This window comes from Aquila chrysaetos, chromosome 3 (genome assembly GCF_900496995.4).
Source record: "Aquila chrysaetos chrysaetos chromosome 3, bAquChr1.4, whole genome shotgun sequence".
Lineage (NCBI taxonomy): Eukaryota > Metazoa > Chordata > Aves > Accipitriformes > Accipitridae > Aquila > Aquila chrysaetos.
The window spans coordinates 47116223-47143679 of record NC_044006.1 but is presented as its reverse complement, the minus strand read 5'-3'; the positions used below and the strand labels follow the sequence as shown (position 1 = coordinate 47143679).

At 37.7% G+C, this 27457-nt stretch overlaps 1 protein-coding gene across 7 annotated transcripts in view; it reads right to left on the bottom strand.

Moving 5' to 3' along the window:
* DGKB (diacylglycerol kinase beta) overlaps positions 1-27457 on the bottom strand; it is a 368055-nt gene that overhangs the window by 289094 nt on the left and 51504 nt on the right. For 5 of the 7 annotated variants that reach the window (XM_030010154.2, XM_030010155.2, XM_041122700.1 and 2 more), the window contains exons 3-4: positions 7663-7739; positions 1712-1732 (exon numbers count right to left, since the gene is read on the bottom strand). In XM_030010154.2, coding sequence (XP_029866014.1) covers positions 1712-1732; positions 7663-7739 — 98 coding nt within the window. The remainder of the gene's footprint in view (positions 1-1711; positions 1733-7662; positions 7740-27457) is intronic. The other 2 variants (XM_030010160.2, XM_030010159.2) reach the window with 1 other exon arrangement.

The following is a 27457-nucleotide window of genomic DNA, read 5'->3' as shown; positions in this document are numbered from 1 at the left end:
AGGGACATGCTTCTCCTAGATAATAGATATGCTATAATTCTCCACCCTACTATAAATTAGTTCACTAACCCCTCTATAAATTAGTTCCAATTTGAGTTCACTTTGTGCTATCACGTGGTCAAAGGCAGAAGGATGTGGTTTATGCAGTACCTTTTTCTAGAAGAGTAAATCTTCCTATCTGTAGTAGAAATACTTCACTTTATATAGTATAATAAGGCAAGGTCTTTATGGTAAATTAGTATCTTCTGTCAGATCAAAGAATGTAGCTGAGGGAAACAGCACAAAAATCCTTCTTTCAATCCATATTTCTGTGTGCTTGAAATTTTAACTAGTTTTCCACTTATCTCAATGGGCCTAAGTCACTACCTTTTCTTACAAGTCTTGTCTTGTTCTTAGACCACCATGGCCACAGGAATACCATTACACTGTCCCAGTAATATATTCCTCTTCTTCATGACCAAACCACAATGATGCTTTGCAATCATCTTGTGATCAACTACCACACACAACAATTTATCTAACAATGCCACTGGTCCCAGGGTACACCACACTGTACTCTGCACTAGTGCATTTAATTCCATTTCCATTTACTGTACTCCATAACTTCATCAAGCTTTTCCAGTATAATATTCAGATTTTTCTCCATTTTAGCAACAATCTGCAAATTTGGTTTAGTGAGTTGATTCTATCAGTATTCATCTACTTCTTTTGACAAGGTTATTAGCAAAAATACTAACAAGATTATTCTCAAGACTGGACCTAGACACACTGCTTTAATCTGAATACCTTCTCTTTCAGGACCCATTGCAGTCACTCTGTTAGTTTACTAAAATGTAATGTTGGTCATCTGAAGAAAACTGAGCCCTTCTGTGAACAGACAGTACTTCTCTGAGTAACACACCTCCAAAAGCTCAACTGGCCTTTGACCCCAGAAAGTGAGGGGTTCGTACAAAACTAATCCTTTCACTCTCTTGACTTTTTAGTTGTTCTCACGTTCTGACTGCCTCTTCCCAGAACAGAAGAGCAGGGGCTTTTTAACACCTCTGTGCTACAAAGGAAGAATAACTAGGTCATTAGAAAAACTAGTTCATTTCGTTAGTCTGTCCCTAGCTTTTTTTTTTCATTGCATTTTTATACCTGGTTTTAGGCTACTGCAGCTTCTCAGGAGTAGAGTCTTGGGTTGATGATCAGCTCTTTAACCATTTCTCTTGTAATTGCTGTGAAGTCACAATTGCTTAAAGCACATTATAAGCCTTATTCAAATCATAAAATCTGCAATTTTAAGCCTGCTACATATATACAGTATTATATGGTTATAGCAACAGTACTTAATATTTTTTTTCTGAGATGTGTTACTGTCATTTCAGAATAATACAAACCATTACGAGATCTCACTAGTAATTAGAAATTTCTGTGACAAATATGCAACAAATTAATTACTTGCTTTTAACTTATTTTTCATATTCCTTTTCATTAGCGTTAGCAAAATTATGTACTGTGAATGACAAAAATGAAATTCACCCAGTGAAAAAGTCTTCTAGCAGAAGAAGAGTGCACTTTGCTCTCAGCTTTAAATATTTGTCTACTATCTGACAGACTAGCCACATGCAGTATTTATTAATAAGTGACATCTCAATGGAAGCCTACAAAATAAAAGATACTGCTCCTATGCATAACAAAAGGGAAAAAAAATCAAATTAAGATTACTTACTTGATTAAGTATATCTTGTTTCTGTAACGCATGCAAAGAAAGAAAGAATACACATACGTTAGTGCTCTGTTTTTATAACAGAACTATTTTTTGTTGAAAGGTTAGTGATGTAGTTGAACAAGTTTAAGAAATTAGATAGAGTATCCCATTTTCTTGCATTAGCACATATGTCAAGAAAATGTTTCTAAGTCAGCATTCTAGTCTTGATTAGAGCGTGCAAGCAATTTATTTTTAACCATGCAATGACAGATAACCAAGGGAAAAAAAAAGTAAATAGTGTTTGTCTTTCATCCCTGTGTGCTTTAAAAAACATAAAAAATTACTTGTTGCTAAGAATAGTTGTTAATGGAACAACTTAATCAGAAGTGAATATAATGATAAATTCCATAAATACATTAACAACAAAAGGAGGGCTAAAGAGACTCTCCATCCTTTATTGGATGTGGGGGGAAACAGTGACAAAGGATGAGGAAAAGGCTGAGGTACTGAATGCCTTCTTTGCCTCAGTTTTTAACAAGAAGACCAATTGTTCTCAGGGTACCCAGCCCCCTGAGCTGGAACACAGGGATGGGGAGCAGAATGAAGCCCCCATAATCCAAGCAGAAATGGTTAGTGAGCTGTTACACCACTTAGACACACACAAGTCTATGAGGCCAGGTGGGATCCACCCAATGGTACTGAGGGAGCTGGTGGAAGTGCTCACCAAGCCACTTTCCATCATTTACCAACAGTCCTGGCTAACCTGGGAAGTCCCAGTTGACTGGAGGTTAGCAAATGTGACACCCATCTACAAGAAGAGCATGAAGGAGGATCTGGGGAACTACAGACCTGTCAGTCTGACCTCGGTTCTGGGGAAGGTTATGGAGCAGATCATCTTAAGTGCCATCATGTGGCACATACAGGACAAGCAGGGGATCAGGCCCAGTCAGCATGGGTTTATGAAAGGCAGATCCTGCTTGACTAACCTGATTTTCTTCTGTGACAAGGTGACCCACTTAGTGGATGAGGGAAAGGCTGTGGATGCTGTTTATCCAGACTTTAGTAAAGCCTTTGACACTGTTTCCCACAGCATTCTCATGGAGAAACTGGCTGCTCATGGCTTGGACGGGCGTATGCTTCGCTGGGTAAAACACTGGCTGGATGGCCGGGCCCAAAGAGTTGTGGTGAATGGAGTTAAATCCAGTTAGTGGCCAGTCACAAGTGATATTCCCCAGGGCTCAGTACTGGGGCCACTTTTGTTTTATATCTTTATCAATGATCTGGACGAGGGGATTGAGTGCACCCTCAATAAGTGTCAGACGACACCAAGGTGGGCAGAAGTGCTGATCTGCTTGAGGGTAGGAAGGGTCTACAGAGGGATGTGGACAGGCTGGATCGATGGGCCAAGGCCAGTTGCATGAGGTTCAACACGGCTAAGTGCCAGGTCCTGCACTTGGGTCACAACAACCCCATGCAGCGCTACAGGCTTGGGGAAGAAAGGCTGAAAAGGACATGGGGGTGTTGGTTGACAGCCAGCTGAATATGAGCCAGCAGTGTGCCCAGGTGGCCAAGAAAGCCAACGGCATCCTGGCCTGCATCAGAAATAGTGTGGCCAGCAGGAGCAAGGAAGCGATCGTCCCCCTGTACTCGGCACTGGTGAGGCCCCACCTTGAATCCTGTGTTCAGTTTTGGGCCCTTCTCTACAAGAAAGACACTGAGGTGCTGGAGTGTGTCCAAAGAAGGGCAACAAAGCTGGTGAAGGGTCTAGAGCACAAGTCTTATGAGGAGTGGCTGAGAGAAGTGGGGTTGTCTAGTCTGGAGAAAAGGAGGCCAAGGGGAGACCTTATTGCTCTCTACAACTACCTGAAAGGAGGTTGTAGCAAGGTGGGTGTCACTCTCTTTCCCCAAGTAGCAAGCCATAAGATGAGGAAATGGCCTCAAGCTGCGGCAGGGGAGGTTTAGATTGGATATTAGGAAAAATTTCTTTACTGAAAGGGTTGTGACGTATTGGAACAGGCTGTCCAGGGAAGTGGTTGAGTCACCATCCCTGGAGGTATTTATAAGATGCATAGATGTGGTCCTTAGGGACATGGTTTAGTTGTGGACTTGGCAGTGTTAGGTTTATGGTTGGATATGATGATCTTAAGGATCTATTCCCACCTAAATGACTCTATGATTCTATAAAAACTAGCAAGCACTTTTGCAAAAGTCATCATTATATGTTGCTTTAGTTTCTAATAATTTTTACTCCTTTTAATAAAGGTGCCATATTAATTTTCTACTTTAATCACCAACTGCTACCACTACTTCCCAGTAAGAGGTACTACCTTAAAATTATAAATACAGTTGTATTCTCTGCATAAATTACATTGATTGTGCCAGACTTTTGCTAAACTAGTTACCAGACCTATCTTTGATGCATCCACAGAGTTAAGTTAGAAAAATCCTAAAGCCTCCAGAAATCAGAAGGACCCTGGAGAAAGCTTCTTAGAAGTATCTGCACTACTTTCAAAAATGCAAAAATCCTTTGGAGCAGGTAGATGACTGCAACCTGACTGCACACATTCTGCCAAACTCAGGGCTTCACCTCTCTGGGCAGATCAGATCATGGAATGTACCTTGTGTCATGCACTCATCGTCATAACCTTCCTGGAAATTTTTGTTTTCCTGGTCTTTCTGCATATGCACATTTATTCTTTTTACCCACATCCAAACTGTGGAACTCTGCAGCACTGCTCTGCTCCACATGCAGACCCAAACTGCACCCTGAATGCCTGTCTGACTGTGACCCCTAACGCACCTTCCACTCTCACCCTTCATGCACCAATCAACCCTAAGAGCTCTAGATGGTAAGTAGGTAAGCAGGTAAACAAAAAATTATGATGCACTCCAATAGATCCCTCAAAAAGGGTGACAACGCTAGGACTCCAAGCACACAATGATGTGTCCTTACTGTACACTTAGATACAGTCTTTAGCTCCATCTGCTTCCCTAATTCTTGCTAGCCTATTCAGTGTTCCCCTCCAAGTGAAATGGCTGAAATTAATTAATTTAAATAAATCTCAAATGACGGAAAGAATATTTATAAATCACAGCTTTCCAGGAGGCTGATCTTAACCTACCTATGTGTCTTGCATCAGGTATATAATCTATTCTTAATTACATATTTGACACTAACTTAGAGAAGAAGGTGGATGGGCAGAGGTTCAGTAGCATTTGCAGAAGTTTCAGTCATCTCCCTTATATTGAAAGCAGAGAGTAAAAGCTCCATAAATAAACTCCCTATACTGGATGATGTTCTGATAATCAGAGATACATCATTTCCACTAAGCCCAAAACCCACTCACTCGACAAGATATAAGATAATGGAAAAACAAACCAGATGACTTCAGGTAAAAAGCTTTGAATACCAATAGCTTTTCTTTTGCTATTTGTGTCCCATTAAATCAGCTTGTGATAAAAAACTCCAATATAGAAGTAACGGAGTGGAATAAATTCCTGAACCCTTTAAGCAGGGAGAAGCTTGAAACAGGAAGTTCTTAAGGCTTTTTCTTAAGTACATAGATTTATCACACTGCTAAGTCTGCCATAGCTCTATGCTACCTGTTTATTGGTAAAAAACTGGCACCACCTTTTGGCAGAATATTGACAAGACTTGAAAAATACTTGGAGTGCTTATAAGATAATGATCTAGGAAATAGAGAGCTAAAATGGAAACATGATGGTATCCTCTACAAAACACAATAACAAAAAGGAAGTGCTGTCTATAATATGTGGAAGTAAAAAGCTGCACTATGATTTCAGCTGGATCAGTCAATTTTTGTCAGCTCATTTACAGATAACAATGACTTAATTTATATTTGTACATCCAACTCACAGAGTCCTCATCTGACCAGATACAATCAACTTGTAAATCATTCTATAAAGAGTTTATCCACATAGCAGGTTGAATGCATGCCAGAAATAGACACACCTGTGCAAAGGCAGTTCTGTGTGACTTGGAATTTTCACTCAACTGCAGAGGAAATTTCAGCCACTTTGCTTCCAGTTCAGCAGCCTATGGCGTTAAACTTGAGCTAATAAATCCTACTAGATTCAAAGTAGCTTTGCTGCTAGCTGTGTTTTCCTTATGTTGCACTCCCTGAAGCCTAAGTGCTAGGCAGCAAAGTACAAAAGCTGTCAGGGTCAGCCTGTGTCCAACATTGACCCAGTAGCAGTGTATAGCTTGATCCCTGCTGAAGACACTGAAGCCACCACAGGGTGTCTGACTTGCATTCACTCCTCCCCTTCCATTCTCCTCACTGGCTTGGGTGCTTTGCTGCTCTATAACCCCTGGATGTTTCAGTACATTGGTGGGATTCTGCAAACAAATCACTGTGAAATGAAGAACTCTGGGAAACACCATACAGAGTCAAAGACTCAGCTCAGGACCAACCATGTTTATTAATTCCAGCTTTGTACAAATTCTGCAAACTGACCTGGCTTCAGTCACAGCAGTTGTCCCAGGTACCCATACTGATCACTTTTTGCCATGACTCAACCTCCACATATTCCCAAATTGGAGGAATGACTTTGTTAGAGACCAATCTCACAACTTTAAATACTGATTTGTTTATATACCAACATTGATAACTTGATAATGTGTTACCTACATGGCAACATGTTATTTAAATATGCATAAAATGCACAATTATTTTGTACTTTAAAAGCTTACACTTCACAAAACTGAAAAAGTTGTATGATGACTGAAAATAAGTGAAGGATTTAAATAAAAAATGTGAATAATAAATTAAAAACACTTTATCACATACACTAAGAACATAAAGAAAATTGCAGAAGTTAAAAGTTAAAAAAAAAAAAGAGCAAGCACTGAGTTTTTAAATGAACGGTTCACACTTTTCTAAAAAAAACCAAAAACATGTCTACATTCTAACAAAAATCAATTAAAGGAGGTCCTACAGCCTACGTTACATCGGAGAATGAATTAGATGTTCACAGCATTCCCATCCTTTTATAATCTATGATTCTATTTAACTAAAATAATGGAGATTTAAGATGATCATTTACAAGATCTACTTACACTATTTTACTGAATTATGAAATATTTTCCCCAGAAACTAAAATGACCAGCACTATGCTTTGCAAAGTTCAGTGTCAAGTCAAATAATTTTTCAATACTTAAAGAGTTACAACTACCTTACTTAACAATAATTCTTGTCTTTTACATCCTGAAACGTAAGATCAAGTAGTTTTCATAATGGTTAGCACATTTTTCTATCCTGAATTCTACGTAATGCAAGCACAGTTAGAAACATTACTATTGGAAACATTACTTAAACAGGTTTTTATTTAGCTGCATTTTGAATCACGCTATTAGGATGTGCTAAGCAGATACAAATTACAATTGAGGATAACAAAAGAAAACAATCTAGCTTTTTCTACAGCCAAACCAGAATATTTTGTCTAGTAGTGAATCTGCAATGACAATGCACACACACTTTTTTTTTCCCCAGCTGAATTCTTTGTTTTCTAACATCAGAAGAAAGTTCTCCTTTAATAATGGGGATGCCACTACCAGAAACAACACAAGAGAAACAGAATTTAAAAATAAATCTTAACTCAACATATTTTACTTTTCTAACTTTTGACATTACGCTTAACATTTCCAATCTTTAGAAATAATTGGGAAGCATGTTAACCTCACCATAAGATGGGGGGTTTTGTGTCTGTCTGTTTAATTCTTAGAAATGAAAATGTGTTTTTATGTAAATTATTAAGCAGGGCTGTCTAATGTGATGTTTATAAACTTTTAGGCCTTCAAAATATTCATATTTTTGCTTTCCAAACAGTTTCAAATACCCCAAACAGCTGATTTACAAATAATCTTCTATTTCAAATGCTTAGATTTGTTACAACATTTGTAAATATTTCTCCCCAACATTTCTGGCCATTGAAGAAAGAGGAAGAATTACCCCTTCAGGATTGTATTTTGCTAAGACACCACTGCCATGGAATTCTTCTAAGACATCCTTAATTTTCTTGGTGGAATCTGGATGAAGAATAAAGAGAGAGAATATGAAAATACAGAAAACTGATTTACATAATATGAACTGTAACTAAAGAAACAACCACCAAACTGCTAATAGCTTTTCTAAATGCACATTAGTAATTTTCTCTAGCTGTATGAGAGCTGTGGGCACAAAGAAAATGAGAACATACTATACCCTCTCACCAAATACTGTAAAAATCAGCAAGTAAACAGAAAACACTAAGAAACAAACACTCTTTGACCCAATCCTTAACTATTGTTAAGTAGCATATTTCTGAAGAGGTTGTTTGCAAGGACTATTTCAAGCCACTTTTCTTGCCCTTGAAACCCGAGTCATCTACGGAACATGGCCATTCCCAACAGCGCTACTCAACCTCATCTAGCACACCTGCCAGTGAGTAGAGGAACTGTCAGAGGCGCCAGAGAATATCAAGATAAAGGGGAAACCTGAAGGAAAAAAAATATTCTTCTACACTCACGTCACAGAAAACAAATGTTGCTATTGAAACCTTTATTTTTGGAGACCTCTAAGATATTCTAACCACTGTCAACTAAAGTAACTTTAGGACAACTTTTGTCTAACAGAGCTGTGCAAAATCCCTGCAGTTCAGAAGCAGGGATATAGGTCTAACCTTTTCAATTTGTTTTTAATTGTCTACGTGCAGATAACAAAACAGTTATTTCAGGAAGCAGCCACTACATAAAACCCTTAAACTAAGATTCACTTAGAATACATCATGCACATAACAATCTTTTCCACCTTAAAATATCTCAGCAATACAACAAAAATAATTGTAACTCAATTTTTTCTTTAAAATGCAGTAGTTGAGTGCATAATGGTCAAATGTACATTAACGGCCACAACACTTAAGTAAACCATGAACTGGTAATGAGTAGCAGATGCACTACAGAAGAAAACAGCTAAACTTAATGGCTGCACATTTATTTCTACAACAAAACCTGGAAGGAAAGGAGAGAAGTAAAGAGTGCATCAAGAACAGCACTATCACATGAGCAATTAGTTAGACACTTAAAACTACAAATATTAGGACCTAGTCTTACTGATTTTTTTAATTATATCAACAAAATATAGCACTGTAATAGTTCTTACAAAGTTAAAGAAATTCAGCACCTTAAACCTGACTCTAAAAAGTACTTTTAGTAAATTATGTGACCTAGAAGGAGAAAATTTAGGAGCAAAGGACTTGAAAAATAGCTTTGTAACAGTTCTTAACAGCTATAAACAGGATACACCAGTAAAATTCAGTTTCAAGAGGTGCTGAAGGAGTTGTTTCCTCCCTACCCTCATACACAGTTTAGACTGTAATAAGAACTGCTTTTCCCAATGTTTGTCATTTTATGACATTTTCTTCAATGAAAACACACAATATGTGGCCTCAATAAAACAGTTTATTTTCACTAATCGGATGTATTTCAATGTTAGTGTCAACTGTAAGTAACAGAGTTTAGCTGGTCTCATAGGCAATCACAGCAAATATTTAGCTGATAAGGTCATCTATAGTCTTATTGCTGTGTCATTTGAAATACAGCAAATAATTACAACTTTATGTGAAAAGGAGACAAAAAACTATAAAAATGAATAAATGAATATGTTAAGAAATAAATTTTATTAGGAACTGTATTTAGAAGCTGATGGGTTAGATACTTACTGATCAGGACAAGTACACAAATTGATGACTGACAAAAAATTCTTTTTTACTTGGTCTATTATTTCAATATGTTTTTCAATAGTCATATACATGGTTGTATACAAAAATCATTGCATCTTATGATAATGAAGTCAATAACTATGAAAGCAGCAGTGTGAGATGAGCAGATGTATGACAGAGGTGACTGAACCTCATCCGAAAAATGGATTTTACTCAACTTTGGAGGAAAGAGGTTAAACGCACATCAGATAGAAAGACAGCAAGGTCTCCTCACACACCTTTTATTATACAAATGAAATAATAAATAAATAAAATAGAAATGGCCCACTTCCCTAGCTGTTTTAAAACACTGTCTTGAGATTTTCTCCCAGCAATGACCACACTTCTTTCATTTCCTATTTTGCCAGATAGTCTATTCATCTTTAAATGATTATTATGCCTATGCAACCATAATTAAAACTAAAAACCTGTTATGTTACTTATTAAAAATAAATTTTTGCTTTTAATTTTCATACTCTTCTTAGAGAATATTTTCTGTGTTGATGATACTTGACAATTTCAACAACAATACAACTTTTCACCTTTTCCGTGCATGAGCTTATAGCAGTCACATCCAAAAAAGCATAGCTAATTCCATGCTTGAAATAACTGTCAAGAAAAAAGGGTCTGTGAATATAAATTTTGCTTTAGTTGTCCAGCAAAACTCTTCAAGAGATTTCCACATTCTGGACAGGAGCTGTATTTATTACAAGCGCTATGACATACATTTCACAGCCAAGGCAGAACCATTTTTCACAATCTTTTGTTCACAGTTATTCAATCATTTTTTGAGTTCATGTGACAGTATCCAAACTAACCTGAACAGAGACCTTTTAAAACGCTTGAAATGACTTATCAATATTTTGAAGTCAAACGCCAACTGGCAATCTTCTGCATGCATACTCTTCAACAGTGCTGACATTCCTCAGAAAAATTAATTGTCCTTCCTCAGCCTCTAGCAGGCAAACTAGTATTAGGAACATGTTCCATCTCTAATAAGTTGACCTAAAGGGATATGAATAATAGGACAATTTTCAAGTTTCACTCCTACTTGGGGATCACATTTAAAAAAAAAAAAAAAAAAAAAAAAAGAGAGAAAGAAATACAAGAGGCATTGTGTTGCAAAGGTCTATGCCAATAAAAATGAGAAACTGCAGTAAAATGTTCTCAATTCCACTTCAAAAAAAAAAAAGTCAAGTACATGCTTTCTGTCCAAAATAGACAAAAATTTCCAGAAAATATACACAGAAATAACTAGGAAGTTTTCCTAACTTTTCTCCTAAGTAACAAGGAAACAACAACAATGCTATGAGTTCCATTACAGTTTATTTAGTCTGATCCAAGTCATCTACAGACTCACCGGAAAATGGTGGTGTAAACACAAGCATCAAACCAGAACCTGTGTTCTCACTGTTACCTACAAGTACAGATGTTCTGCATAACTTATCAACTTACCATTTTGTGAGCAGTCTCACTAAATCCATAAGCACCACTCATGTTAACATACAAATATGGTCTTAAACTCCAACGGATTACTCTTACCTGTTTTTAAAATCAAGGACAAATTCCTTCTTTGTCTAAGTCTCTGTATTCCAAGCTCTCCTCAAGAGAGACAGTTTCTAAATATGTGTAGATATAGCACACAGTCTGTCACTGCAGTGCTTAAATCCCATCTTACCTGCAAAGCTATAGCTAGCACAATATGAATTTCATGTAGCTTTAAATATAAAGTCTGGTTCATGAAACATCTCTTTTTGTTCTCATAATTTTATTATTTTTATTACCCACTAGCCCAGTGCTTTGGACATTCACTCAAAATATGGAAGACCTTCAATTCTCTCCTCTGCCTGAATGGATTTAAACTCTTATTGTTCAACCCATCTTCTGTTGCAATTTGGATAGAATACACCAGTGTTCATTTAGCCAAGGGGGTGGAAGGCGAAAAAGGGCAACTGTGACCCAGGAATCAGAGCTTTCCTTGGATGAGGCAAGAATTGGTTTTCCACCTATGCTCCAGTGAGTTTGGGGCAGGACAAACAGACTAGGCATGGTGTGGAAGACTGCTAACTGAAAAGCTATTACTAGGTACGTGGGAGAAAAGTACCTGGATTCCACGCAGTGCTGCAGAAATTCTATTTTAAAATAAAGACTCCAAAACAATAGATATATAGATGAGACTTGGGCTGATGTTGTATTGTTTCAGAATAAAGGCAAAACAATTAAAATGATGACTCTAGAAATATGAAACCTGCATATGTAACAGTAAAAGTGTCAAAGTGTCTGATTTTTCCTTACCTGTCTTTCAGTCCTAACAAAGATACTTTTTATAACTGAAGACAAATTTACATACTAAGTTCAAAACCATATGATTTAGCCCACATAAAAATTATGATTCATTTTTTAAAATGACTCAACTTTAGATGAGGAAGATTGAGCACTCAGTTGAGACTGGAATATGGTGTACCATTTCTCCCGTAACCAGAAAACACAAACCAAGGAAAGCTTGCCCAGATCACACACTTTGTCTACACTGTCGTGGTTTAACCGCAGCCAGCAACTAAGCACCACACAGCTGCTCGCTCACTCCCCCCCACCCAGCGGGATGGGGGAGAGAATTGGGGAAAAAAGTAAAACTCATGGGTTGAGATAAGAACAGCTTAATACAACAGAAAGGAAGAAAATAATAATGATAATAATTACAATAATAAAATGACAATAATAATAATAATAAAATAATTGGAATATACAAAACAAGTGATGCACAATGCAATTGCTCACCACTCGCCAACCGATGCCCGGTTAGTTCCCGAGTGGCAATCCCTTCTAGCCCCACTCCCCCTCGGGTTTATATACTAGACATGACATCACATGGTATGGAATATCCCTTTGGCCAGTTTGGGTCAGCTGCCCTGGCTGTGTCCCCTCCCAACTTCTTGTGCCCCTCCAGCCTTCTTGCTGGCTGGGCATGAGAAGCTGAAAAAATCCTTGACTTTGCATAAGCACTACTTAGCAACAACTGAAAACATCAGTGTGTTATCAACATTCTTCTCATACTGAACCCAAAACATAGCACTATACCAGCTACTAGGAAGAAAGTTAACTCTATCCCAGCCAAAACCAGGCCATCTCCCCATCCTCCCAAAAAATCCTTGAAAAAGATTTTTTTCCTTAAAAAGAAAAAAAAGAAGAGACAGACTTATAAAATTCAGCATAAATCACATGCAATATATACAAAACTGCTTTACAATTTAAAGGGAAATAAGCACTACAAAATGATGACTGCATTATGAGTAATTCCCTTATGTTTTTCAGTCTCAACCGAAATTCATAGTAACTTGGATACTTACTGGACCGTGACTAATTTTAACACCTACAATAAAAAGTAGAGTAATAACCACTTTCTACCTCTATTTCCCTGTTGTAAACTTTATATAATATGAAAAATATCACAGGCATCCGAAGTCCTACCATGGTCAAAAGTTCAGAATTTATATATAGAAGTTCCAGAGAGATTTTCTATACATCTTATTATGACTGAGAAAAAAAAAGTTGCAACCTTCAATACATGAGTTTCTGCATGCCAACAAAGCCTAGCTCAAACTCGAAAGCCCTGGCTAATAGATAAGCCTATGAGAAGCATGGGGAAAAACCCAGCACTCAGTTGACATCGCAATTTTTATATGGGTTCTTATTCTTCTATGGACTTTTCTTTCTTTTGTGGATGCAACCATACAAAAATGCATGTGTATATATATAAATTTATACACATAGCTTTTTTTCCTTTTGCATACTTTATTTTATTCAGAGAACTGGATAATGCTTTTGCTCAAGCTATAGCTATGCTTAATCCAAAGCTTTACTGGTCTAGAAATACTAGCATGTTAAAAAGGCTAAGCCTGCCAACAAACCTGTCTGCAGCACCAAAGGGTAAAAACTGTTCCCCTTCCAACAAAATAGGTTGTTCCAGTAAAAAAATCGTTTACCTAGCATGACTCAGTCTTGCAGCATGTCTGTGTTGGTAAGAGATGCCTGATGGCTGATACTGAACCAGCAGAAGGCAGTAGTGTACACGTCCTATGCTTCGCATACATATGGCTGCAGGCTCGCTGGCAAAGCATCATGCCTCGGTTTTGGTTTGTGACTTGAAAGTGGTCTTTTGGTGCAAATTTCACAAAAGAAACAGACATTTAAAACCTTAAGTGGGGTAAACACTCAATTTGATTTTCTTGTAATTAGAATTTAAAACCTACTGCAGTCTTGAAAAGAGTGGCCAAGCTGGGAAGGCAATCACTGTTCAATTGTCTAAGGGAGAGCTCCCCTCACTAGTTGCTACCAATGGTTTGGGTAACACTCCTTAAACTGGACAATTTGAGTGACTACAACCTCCAGCAAATCACATTCCCACTGAATTCTGTGACAAACAATTAGGAAAAAGCTTATCAGAAACACAGGCAGAACTGTATGATGCTGCCTAAATAAATACGGTGGCAACTGACTTCTGCAACGGGGAATGGAGGAGGTGAAAGAAGAGGCAGGTTGAGGGAGGTGGGAACAGCAGCTCCTGCTGCAAGGACAACGTCTTCCTCCTGACGCCCGATGCAGGAGCTGCCTCTTCATCTGTCCTCCCTGCTGGGCCCCAGCATCACAAGGAGGAAGATTGATCCATTTTACCTATTGCTATGTACCAAGTGATACTTACGGAGAAAATCAAGGACTTTTGTGGAAAAAAAGCAATATTGACTGCATGTGCCAGCACATGTTTAGTCCACATTAATAAAAAATGTCCACTAAATCCCACTTCCCTACAGCAGATGTTCAATTGAAAGTATATGGCAAACAACAGGGATTTGGGGAGGAGTAGGGGGAGGCTTAATTTTTGTCTGCTAGTGGGATAAGCTTTGAAAGGAGGAATTAAGTAAAGGACAAAGGAAGAAATAAGTAAAGGACCAAAACATACTCCAGGACTTGAGAGGAACTGCAGGCAATTCCTGTGTGTACTTAAAAACATTCTGAGAAGAAAAAGAACTAATCGTCTTTTACATTTTAAAATGACTACAGCAAACTTACTCAGCTTCTTTTGGACTCCTTTGTCTCCCAACATTCAGAAAATTAAGGCTGAAACAGTTTGAAAGATCCTCAGAGCGCATCTCTGAGAGGAAGGTTCAGGTTGTCAGGGCACTGCAAGGGCTGGGGGCTCCCTGGGGCCGGGATCCCGCAGCTCCCCCGGGGCAGCAGGGCAGGGCCTGGCAGCCAGGACCTGTCACATCGCCACAGCCGGGAGCAGGGCAGCCCGGGGGCAGCCCAGGGGGCAGCCCCGGGCCCGGGCATCAGCACCTCCCTGGGGGACGGGGCAAGCCCGAGGCTGTCAGCCCATGGGTGGGCCCGACTCTGGGGAGCTGGAGACCAGCCCTGCTGTGGTGCTGCTAGGGCAGGGCTGGCCAGCCCCGGGGGGTGGCATGGGGTCCTGGGCCACAGGCAGGGTCTGAAAGCCCCGGGGGAAGCTTGGGCAGGGACAGTCAGGCCTGGCAGTACCCTCAGGGTCCGGAGGCAGCACTCCCTCATCCCAAGTTCATGAGGTGAGAAAACCATGATATTGCAAGTCATTCTAATACTCGGCTTCAAAACGCAGTATTTGCGCACGTAGTTAATATGCCGTACTTCAGAAATGGCTTGCCCTGACACAAGGAAGGAGGCGATGCCTCGGGAGACCTCTCCAGCCTTCAGATCCCACCACCCCGCTTGAGCCTGAAAACTAATACGAACCTTCAGCAAGTAACATAGTGGCTCCTTCTTTCCCTCTTCTCATTTCCTGTTTATTTACAGCTGGTCACAATATCTGATACAGGCTGCCAGCTCATAACCTTTCCCGTTAGAATGATGATGAAACCATTCTCTATTAAATTAATGAAGTAAAGCTATTGACAACATATTTCAGCCCAAACACTAACTCTAAGCACTAACTTTCTAACTGAAGAATCAAATCAGTTTGGTTTGAAATTTAGCACGTATTAATTCTGATTTTAAGTGTAAACAGGGAAATGGCTTTATAAGTTTGAGAATACTTGTACTGGTTTTGAAATCTACATTTTAAAAAATACAGTAGTTTACTTGTTTCTATTTTCCCAAAAATTATTCTTTATAATTTTTAATATTTATACTTTGAACTCATTACCTATTTAACCTAAACTCAATTATGGCTTCAAAAATTATTGAATAGATATATGAACGTATCGTATATTCTTACATAGCTATGTACTTAAACACAGGTCTATAAAAAAAGCAAATAATTTTTACAGTTATTGTAAAAACAAGTAGCTCAATAAGTGAAGTAAAAATGGCACAGGATTGCACACATGTCTAAAATTAAATATTTTGCATACTCTGTCAGAAATTAGAGATATTTTGAAACTTTCCAACTAACATGGAAGTAGATACCTATTAATATTTTACAGAAGTCCACAAAATAACAAAAATAAAAAAATGCTAAAAGTACAATTAAGAAAGCATTACCATGTAACCTTTCCAAGCCTCTACAGATAGGCCCAAGATACTTTATTTCTACCTAACACATTATTCTTATGCCTGATCTTTTTTCTGTTGGCAAGCTTTCGCTCCCCCATTTATTCCTTCAACACATTCTTACTAAAAAGTGGTACACAAGTTTCTCGTATTTCCACATACATCCCAAATTGCCAAAGCAGTTATGCAATACCATGGCATACAAAGATGTTAAAACTTGTGGGTTTGAATTTACATTACCACTTAAATTATGACACATCATATGAAATACAGTAACTGTGCAAAGGGAAACTGTAAAATAGTTTAAGCTAACATGTTTCACCTGTTCACCACAAGGGTGAGTCAAAATTGGCAACATATTTTACCAAGGCACCATGGCTTCTTTTGATTGCTTGCCTTTATTTTAAAGAGCTTGAGGGAAGCTCCTCAGGTGGTATAAGTTGCCCTGTGCAGCTGGGGGTTGGTTTGGTTGGGTTTTTTTTTTCTGTTCATTTGTCTTCCCCTCTCCTCTCATTTTTTTATGAGCAGGATGCCTTAAAGCCCCTGTTTCATTGCAAGACATAATTTCAAAGCTACATCTGGTTCTTCCATTCTTCCATGCAGCACAGACAATTCTTGAAATGCTTTGGTACTCTTCTTGAAGCAGGAAGATTTAATGGTAACTTTTTTTTTTTTTTACCATTTTTCTTTATCAAAGTATCACATTCATTTTACTCTTCCTCTTACAAAGTTGTAAAGGTTTATACAGTGCCGGTTCTTGACATTCCTATATATTGAAACTGTATTTCAGAGATGAAATTTTAGTGCTCTCAACATTGGAGGCAATACTTCTTCTGACTTTTACCTAAAGTAATTTTCTTAACATACAGTAATTTATTGTCTTATGAATTAGGGAATACAAATGTTGAATCAATGGATTATTTTTAAAACTAAAAATCCAACTCAATTTGATTTTGTCTTATGTTCTTCTGATCCATTAAGACACACCTATCTTCCAGTGCAGATGTATTTACTATTGCAAAGAAAAGTTATTTAAAAACAAAATCTGCAATTCTTGCAATCATGATTCTCTATTACAGTTTATCTTGGGAGAAAAGTCTTTATAGTCAAATACTTACCTAGATCATAAAACTAAAAGAATTAGCAACACAAGTATACATTGCTCTGCATCTTGAACTACAAATGATGAAGGTTCCTGCACTTGCTGAGGATACGTACTGGTAATAAGCTGTTTTGCCCTTTGTTCTAAATATGATTCCTAAGCTTTTGTTCTTCGTGATCACATGCTTCGTATAGTAGTGATGAGCAGTTGAAAAAGTGTTCACAAGAGCTCGTTCTCTCCAAGACTCAGAGAAACAAGCCTTGACAACTCTATCAGAAGTTTTTCAACATTCAGTGGCAATCAAAACTATCAAAAACTCTATTGAACACTGTACTACTATTATTATATACTGTTATTTTGGCATGCCCAAAATTCTCTGTTGCCTGACTAGGTTTGGACACGGAGACTCCACATGATGTAATTATATATATACTGTATACGTACATACAATGTTGCCAAGCCCTTGCATTTTAGTTTATATATATATGCACATATACACATATGTTCAGTTTGGTGAATTCACATCAATTTTTGCAATCAATAAGATATTACCTGATCTAACCTATCAAATCTCTGTAAAAATTAGCTCAAGGTGGCCATATACAGTCTAGGGAAGAAAAAAAGTATTCTCTATATTCTATACATCTTTGGACAGCATAAGCAGATTTGGCCGCTTGGGGCATTACACAATATTTCATATTTGTTAAAATTGTGCTCCAGTTTACATAATAAGAAATTGCCTGAAAGTTCAGGACTCAATACCCCTGATTAAAAAAAAAAAAATAATTCATCAATCATTATTGCTTACATAAAGCTAAAAAGCCTCTCCAATTTTTATTTCCTTTGTAGAGTGGTTTTAAGTTTGTGTGTGTTGAGCGTGTTGACACTGCAACAGCAGCTCTAACTTTCCACTGTTTCTGCTGAGAATCTTGCCATAATTCCATTTTGGATACAATCTTCCACAGGTGTTGAGCCTGTGGAAATATTAACATCATAGAAAGTTTAAAGTTAGTCACTGAAAAAATAACAGCTGTGTTGTCCATAGGAATGAGCTGCTAAGTAGACATCTGCCTAGGAGTCACAGCCTCCCAACCACTGCTTAATTACAAAGGCATGGTCTGATGCAGAGATTGATTCCATTGTGGTATTTACACATTCAGCTACCTTATAAGGCTACTGAAAAAGCATACTGCTAAATGGATAGAATTAAAAAATAAAACTCAAAAGAAAAAAAGGCTACAGATTGAGCAGTAAAAATCAAAAGTCTCAACTCCAGTTCAAGATCTAACTTTCAGGATAATGTTGTTCTCCTAATGCCTGGGAACTTGAAGTTTAATGAAATAAAGGACTGATGAGAGGCTACAAGTTTGTCTTAATTATATATGAGCAAGATTGGGAGTTTTCCTATTTCTATTACTACAGCAAAGCAACTCAATATTTGCAATATAGCTTTACACATTAACTAAGTTTAACATATGCTCATTTAACTTAACAATTGCCATTGCAAACCTATTCTGGGAAATCTGCTTTATGTTCATTGCTCTGAGAAATAAATATGTTTCCAGTACTACTTCCATAAATCTTCTAGCTGTGGAGTTCAAAATTTAAAAAATTCTGTTTCCATCTAAGCCAGCTCTGTGTCCAAGTTCAGTACTGTTAAACAGGTCTTTTACAGTATTGCTACATCAAGTTTTTATTTTGTCAGCATTAAATACGTTCGCCTATTAACTCCTTTATCTCATTAATTTCTTAAGAGACTTTACGGACAATATTGACCATAACAGACAATACTTGAGAAACAGAGAGTACAGGAGAGAGGTACTATGCATGGACATCAAGGAACGGAAAGCTCGTCAGATCAGTTTACACTTCTGGAGAGCTGTGTTCTACTGATCCTTGCTTGACGCATCTCAAATCATTTCCCTTTCACTACAAATATATTAGACCTGAATTCTATATCTGCCTTAGTCTGAAGGGATTTAATCTTCCACCTTCCCAATTTAATATCAAAAGCTGGAATAGGATAACTCTTCGCTCATTCCAGGATTCTAAGGAGACAGCAAGCAAGAATAAACCTTATAATGTAGTTCACTGATAAAGGCAGCATTAAACCCCACTACCAGGACTATTTGTGACTTTATCCAATTACATTTTCATGTCTAAAAAAACAGTCTTTGGAGAGGGACACTCCAAGGAAGACTACATTTTCATGGAAACTTACCTGGCAAGGTAGTAACATTATTCAGATAAGTAGCTCCCTTAAGCAAGTCTATAGAGCTCTCTAATCAGCCTAAACAATATCTGCTTAACCATATAATTTAAGCAGTTTAATACACTTGGGTTAGTTGCCCCCTACAGGCTTAGAAGCCAAAGCCCATTTGCTCTCTTAAGCTTCATTTGTTTCTCCATTATCACTTTCTGGAATTCCCTATTCAGCTAATAAAACAAACAAAAAAGAATATATAAATTCTCAATCATCTTTGTTCTATTCCTTCAGAAATACCTTTAATACTAAAATTATCCTATAATCAGTTTTCCACGGTTTTATCCCATCAATCTGTTCTTCATTTATATTTTCCCACTACTTACTTCATTTTTCTCCAATCTTATTCCCCAGGACAGATGTTTGCTCTTTTGTGTGCTACCACCAATTAATAGCTTTTGTGTGATGGATACAGTAGTACACAGATATCTGTGTTTTAAAACTTGTCTGTCCAGCCCTATAAGCTTACCTCCTTGTCTTTGAAAGAATCACCAAGTTTTACTTTAGGGAAATGCAAAATGGGATTGCTTTCAGCAATCTGAGTCATAGGGAAGACGAACCTTTATTCAAAAGGAATTGTCTTAAGAAAGGAATAAGAAGTACTACAGATCTAGACTGATTTTTGCCTTAAAACACTCATGATGGGCTGTTGGATAAATATACTAGAATGAATGAACAAAGACCTAATTATGAAGGCACCATGTGAAAACGATGGAAGTCAAGTGACCCCTACTTAGTAAACAAGTTTAGTCACTGAGTGTACAGAAAACAGATACACACAATGACATCATGAAATAAACCTACCACCCAACAAACCAAAACCCCCATCAAATAAACTGGGAAAAATGCAGCTTATACTACAAATGCATATAACAACTAAGTGAAGGGTAAAACAAAGTTCTATGAGTTCTGAATACGTATATAGTAAGAGTGCTTCTTATCTACAATACCAAGAACTATCCCAAATAAGATAAAGAACTTATTTAACAAGTACAAAACTTTGAAAGTTAAGTTGTATTAATTTGGGGTTTATTGCTATTTCCAAGACTGTAAATCATCTTTAATGCATTTCTAACATTCACAAGGGTTTTTTTTAGCCAATCAATTAGTGATCTAGGAAATTTATTTGGATAATTAACCAACAGTTTGGCCCAGGAGTGGAACCAGTCCCTGACAAGTCAAGCAAATTTTATTATTATAACAAATATTTTATTCAAGATATTTCTATTATCTTTATTTTGAATACTACTGTATAATATGCTCACATCTATAAAAATCCACTGGAAATACAAAGCTATAGAGGTTGCTGTAATGATGAACACAAGATTTCAGGACTTTTGCCATGGCCTGGTAGGATGGGAATCTTTAAAATAAAACATGGCAGAGTCTGTCTTTCCTTTAACAACACGGCACAGCAGATTCCATTTACAGCAGCAACTGTTGCTATAAACGTCCTTAAACCAGTTACCTTAGAGACCTTACTAGAGGCAAACCCAATACACCAGTAGCAGCATCTTCTTTCATTACCCTTTCCAGTTCTCAAAAAAACCCTATATTAAGGTTAGTAGAATACCATCCTTTTACAGTTCAAATGACAGTGCAAGGCAAATCAAGTAGTCTTCTACCTTTGAATTTTTCAGAGTAAGATCTTAAGAACAATGACTGAAAAAACTTTGGTAACAACAACAGACAAACAACAGGATCTTTCATAAGAACACATTCCTGCTGCCTAATTTCCACACCTATTAATCATTTGGCTTTCTCACCTCAGTGAAGTCTAAGCAGATCTTTCTAAATGAACTGGAAAGCTCTTTTTTTTTTCCTTCATCCTACAGGTCATTACCAAATACATTGAAAATGTCTCTACCAAGGGAAGGTTTTGTCTACTTTGAAGTCAAAAGTTGCAACTGTGGCTCCTTTATGCATACCCAAATGATGGGCATAGAGATAAAAGTGCAGTTGGATCAGCGCAGACCTCAATTTCACAGATTTGAAAAGTACACAGACTTCCTCTGTGTCAAAAATTTACTCGAGGTATCAAAAATAGCTAAGTTAAGCCAGTTCCTTTAAAGCTGTGTGAGACATAATCACAATTCAACTGTAATGCGAACATACTCTGAGTTAATTTTACTTCCACTTACTTACATGATCAGACTTTCAGTATCTTTCTCCTTGTTATGGGTTTGTGTGGCATGGTGGGGGTTTTTTTGGTAGTGGGGGAGGGGCCGCAGGGGTGGCTCCTGTGAGAAGCTGCTAGAAGCTTCCCCAGCTCCAAGTTGGACCTGCCTCTGTCCACGGCCACACCCATAAGCAACGGTGGTAGCGCCTCTAGGATAACGTATTTAAGAAGGGGAACTGGTAGTGAGTAGTGGGATTGGAATGTGAGAGAAACCCCTCTGCAGACAGCAAGGTCAGTGCAGAAGGAGAGGAAAGAGGTGCGCCAGAGGAGGGGATGTCCCTGCAGCCCATGGTGAGATGGCAGGCTGTCCCCCTGCAGCCATTGGAGGTGAACAGTGGAGCAGAGGGCCCCGAAGATGGCCATGACTCCATGGGAAAGCCTGCGCTGGAGCAGCTTGTGACTGAAGATCGGCCTGCAGAAAGGACCCACACCAGGGAAGTTTGTGAGGAACCGCAGTCCACGGAAAGGACTCACATTGGAGAAGTTTGTGAAGGACTGTCTCCCATGGGAGGGACCCCACCGTGGAGCAGGGAACAAGTGAGGAGTCCTCTCCCTGAGGAGGAAGGAGCGCCAGAGACAACGTGTGACAAACTGACCGCAACCCCCATCCCCTGTTCTTCTGCACCGCTGAGGGGGAGGAGGTAGAGAGAACCGGGACTGGAATTGAGCCAGGAAAGGAGGGAGGGGTAGGGGGAAGGTGTTCTAAGGTTTGGTTTTACTTCCCAATATCCTTGTTTTGTTTTGATTGGTAGTAAATTAAATTGATTTTGTTTCTTCCCCAAGTTGAGCCTGTCTTTTGCCTGCGACCATAAGTCACTTGTCTCGACTCATGAGCCTGCCTTTATATTTTCTCCTCATCCCACCGTGGCCAGGGGAGGGGGGGGGTGGAGTGAGCGAGCGGCTGCATGGTGCTTTGTTACCGGCTGGGCTGAAACCACAACACTCCTCTATAGAAACATGCAGCCCTATGATAGGTTTATTATAATATGGCACAATACATATAGAAAGATATTAAAAAGCATATACTGTACTGTTTTATTCCATGTAAAGGACCATTACAGGTTAGCAACCGCTATGGACAGTTACTGTAAGTACAATACTGATTCAATCACTAATTTTTATGAAGTAATTTTGTCATTTACCTGTCATTATGATCAGACCATCTTTTAGCAATTTCTGGCAAGTTCAGCAAGAATTTCCTCACCAAAATCCGTTTCCAAATCACAAATGAGTTCCCCATCTTTGGTTAGGTCTTTCCTTAATTCATCCCTGCCACACATCCTGCCAACAATCAACAACCTTTGGAGCAAGAATTATTTACCTTGCCAATCCATATTATTACATCTTAGGGAAAAAAAAATTAGGAAGGAGATAAACAAATCAATTTACTAAGACATCTTTTCTGTAACTTATGCTTCAAACTACAAAGATATGCCCCTAAACTCAATGCATATTTAGAAGAAAAAGATGTCTATTTACTGTAAGCTTAATATAAACTTAACATAAGTTTACTGAAATGTTTTGTGAACATGCAGCCCTAAAATACAGGTATTATAAGAACATTAATTTATCTAACCTAGTAGCAAAACACCAGTAACGTGACACTGGCATTCATCAACTTAATGTTGCCATGGACAAAAGGCAACATAAAAGTTATGAACTTACAACACTCCCAGGTCCCAGGATTTAAATTTATATCCCTTCCTAATCCATCCACTTCTACCTCAGTATGCTCACACAGGGCAGGTTTGTTTGTTTATTTTTATATCATTCAGTTAGGAAAATTAACAATACTGTCCAGAGCATTTAAGATCAAGATAATTTCAGCAAAGATGATCTGACAGAGCAAAAGCAAGCAGAAAAGACTTGAGAAGGAAAGAAGGATGAAGAGTTAATAACCAAAAAGGATAAAAGGAACAAGAGAAGACAAAGAAAAGATAGGGAGAAGGAAAGATAGGAAGAGGCAGACAACACTTCAAAAATAGCAAGACAAAACAGAAGAGGAAAGAAAAGTTGATTCTTCCAAACTTCTTCCCTTCTTTCACCTTTCTCTTCTTTTGCTCCTTCATACCTTTTTTTCAAATTGTAACTAATGTATCTTAAAAGAAAAAAAGCTCTCAGAAATGCTACAGCACTTACAAAGACCTTAAAGAATCTAAAAGTATGATCTCATCATTTTCCAAGTTTCCAGAGACCTTAACTTTCTGATCTAAAAGGATGACTTCCTTTTCAGAATAAAGATACTCCATCAAATGCTCTTTACATGAGGGAAAAAAAAACAACATAACAAGTTAATATTAGAGCATCCAGAAATAGGAAACGACAGTTGCAAGCAGAACCTTAACTTTTCCCAAATTTTTTTATTCAACATTAACTTGCAGCTGAACATTAAGTATTTAAATGTAGTAACATGTTAATAAAATAGTTTGATTTAAGCAAAGATAAAGAGGCAAGAGGATGATTAGAAATAAATTCATTTAAAAACCTAGGGAACAGACTAGCTGAGAGCAAGCTACATACCAATTCCAATGGAGTTACATTCCAAGTAAGTGGAAGAGCAAACCATCTGTGAACTTTTTGACTCAACTGCCTATGGAGATCAGGCTTATTAAGCATAGCTTGCCTTGCTGGTTCAGGAAAAAATGAGAAAAAGGAAAGTTGGTTGATTAAGTGTAAGAAATCAGAGAGTGCAAAGGAAAGAAAAACAAAACTAGACTTCAGAGCTTTGTCAAACGATGGTAAGAGAAAACATTTTAGACTTTTGCCTTGCTTTTCAAGACGGGCTCTTCCTTTCCTGTGTTATATCCTGTTTCAGACTTAGAAAAAGCAAAACATTTGAATACCTATATTGTAAAAAAGCTGCTCTAGAACATTTAACCCAAGGAATCTATTCTTGAAAAAAGACATTGGAAGTCCTGGAGCCTGCCAGGCCTGCAGTAAGTGCAATACACAGTAGACAGTATCTTATGAAAAGTTCTAAGGCATTTCATCTCAAGGAATGATAAACCCCAATGTCTATGAGGATAAGCTGAGAAGTATGGTTTTCCTTAAGCAATGGTACCATAGTTTATTAGAGCCTATCATATGTTTTAAATACTACTGTATAGACAAACATAAAACAACTGTAAAACCAGAACCTACTGAATGCTATTTAGCAGGTAACATGCTTCCCTGACATATACAATTAACAATACATATAGGATATGTAATTTTTACTTGGCCTTTAGGATGATCCAAGCTGAGCTGTTCCACTCCTCCTGCAGCCCCAGCCCCATATGTTCTTCTTCATTCTCTTACAAGGTAAATTCTCTTAAAAGGTAAATTTTTAAGCTTGGATGGGATCTCTGATTAAATACATAAGAAAACTGTAGCCGCATTTATGCTCAAGTTTCTTACAGAGCAATGACTTGGTTTTGTTCTAATGCTTTTCTGACATTGTGTGCTCTTCGTAAAATAAAGCTTATCCCAGACTGTGCATTAAAAAAATGACAGAGAATAAATTACTTACTAGCTTCCAATATGTATGAGATCATGGCTTCAAGATAAGTCATATAATAAAGACCCAGCCTCCTGAAAGTAGTGAGGCACAATCCTCTGCACCACTAAGAAATATGCCAGATCCTTGTCAGAATATCTCAAGCTTACTGTCACTCACAGATAGCAAACCAGAGAATATATTCATGTAAGTCACACTAAAATAAAGAATTTACGATGTACACCCCTTTTCTGTGTCTTCTAACAAACTCTAAATCTGGAAAAAAAACAACACACAAGGTAAGATATGGATATGAATATAAATAAAACGGCTAGACAGGAGGATAACTTATTTTAGACAACAACGTAAAGGTTGATATTTTTGAAGCTGCCCTCAGAAATCAGATCACCCAAATCAAAATCCTAAAGCAACACAGAAATCTCTAATGATTTTAATTACATTTAAATGTTACATTTAATATAAGACTGTGCAAACTATTTGCTTTTGTCGCATCAAAACAACCCAATAACATTTTTAGTAGAAATTTCCTTTGTTAAAAAGAAAACCAAATACTTCAGTAGATAACATATTCTAATAAACATGATAGTCATATTCTTTGACAACCAGATTTCACTTTATTATTTTACCACAAGTAAAATATTGAAGTATTTAATTCTGTAAGCACCCAAATGTTTCAAAAGGAACACCGCAATGTTTTATTTCAAAAGAATTTGTTGTTCTGTGTGCCTACAAATGGCACAGTTATGTAAAGACACTCTGATTAGCTTGAATCAGACACCGGAGGAATTCTAGAGCTCCTGAAATAAATGAAAATAGACTCCAGCTGTGCTGCTGCACCAGTTCACTGCTCATTTCTAGCTGAGGAATCGTTACACTACACTGCAAAGTACAGCACAAGCATGTTGCTTCTCTGGGAAATTCCCAAACATGACAGCCTTTTATTCTTATAAGAAGATCCAAGTCAGTGTCCATGACACAGGTACACACACAGAGCCCCTTTTGGTTCTATGCAGGTTCTCGGTTTCACTCATGAGCATTCATTCCTTTGCCAAACAGGGTCATAAGGATGGCCTTAAGCATAAGTGGAGAACCGTTTGTATGGGGATTGGACACGGCACTGCTGCAAGAGGATGGTGGAGAGATGAAGGGGGGAGGATGTGAATCCCAGCAGGGAATGGGTGGAAATAGGGATACCTGTCTGCAAGGGGCAGGGGGGACAGTTGCTAACTGCTGCTGAGAGCATGAATGAGGAGGACAGCCTGCAGGCAGCTGGAGCTTCTCAAAAGCTCAACAAAGCAACATGGCTGTCAGTGCTGGACTCGCGCCGCATACAAAAAATACACCATTTTCCTGCTATCAGCATTCAAGTCATTCCCTGGAAACTTTAATCACAAATACAACAATGTGCATCATATGGAGTTAATTGTAACCACATAAAAGCTGGAAAATCAGAATGAAGGCTTCCCATTCAGCCTGCTGTGTGTCCTGTGAAGGCATGAAGCACTTTACAAAGATCAAGAATCGACTTCTGTCCAATTTTAAAGAGAACAGCTATAATTCAAGTTGTTTAAAAGCTTGCATGTGATTCAGTAGATAATCTGAATACAGGAAAACAAATACATTTTTTTGTAAAGTATTACTTCTTACCTTTCTAAGAACACAATGAACAAATTCTTTCACTGGAAGAATACCGTATACTTTTTTAATCTCACCGTACCTTCTTGCCGGTTCTGTAGCTTCTCTCTCTATTCCAACCCTCACATAAACCCTTGGTCATTTCATGCATACTACCTCACTTCCCATTAAGCCTTCTTTCCTCTTTGTCTTTATTTTTATTTTATTTTATCAAAAAATTTTCCCATCTTCTTAATTGCTACTGCTTTTTTCACCTGTGCTTCCTAACGTACTTCTTTTATTCCTGATAGCTACATACTTGCAATCTTTTAATCAAAATAACTAGCTAAAGAAAATCAGACTTTATCTGCCTCCTTGTTCATTCTCCATGTTTGTACTTGATCTGCACCATTTTTTAAGGCAAAGGATTCATGTAATTTTAAAAATCTATGACGTTCTCACTATGATTAAAAATAGAGAAAGTATGATAAAATGAAATGGGATGGTCTTTTCAGAAGAAATACTGTTAATGAATTAATTTCATAGAGAACAGCAATGCATACCCTGTACAAATTAACATTGTTAAAACAAGATTTATTTTTTATGAGTCAGGAAGATTTAAGATTAATTTTCTCAGTTTTTTTCAAAACTCCAAAAGCAGACTGCAAAAAAAATGCTTAGAAGTTTTAAGACACTATTTGAATTTCCAGACCTGCAAATGGAAACGGAGCAGAACATTCTACATTCCCCTAAAATGACTATTAGAATTACTAGTTCAACAGCGTTACTGCATAAAATTTGAAAATGCAACTGGATGCCAACCAAAAGAGCAGTAT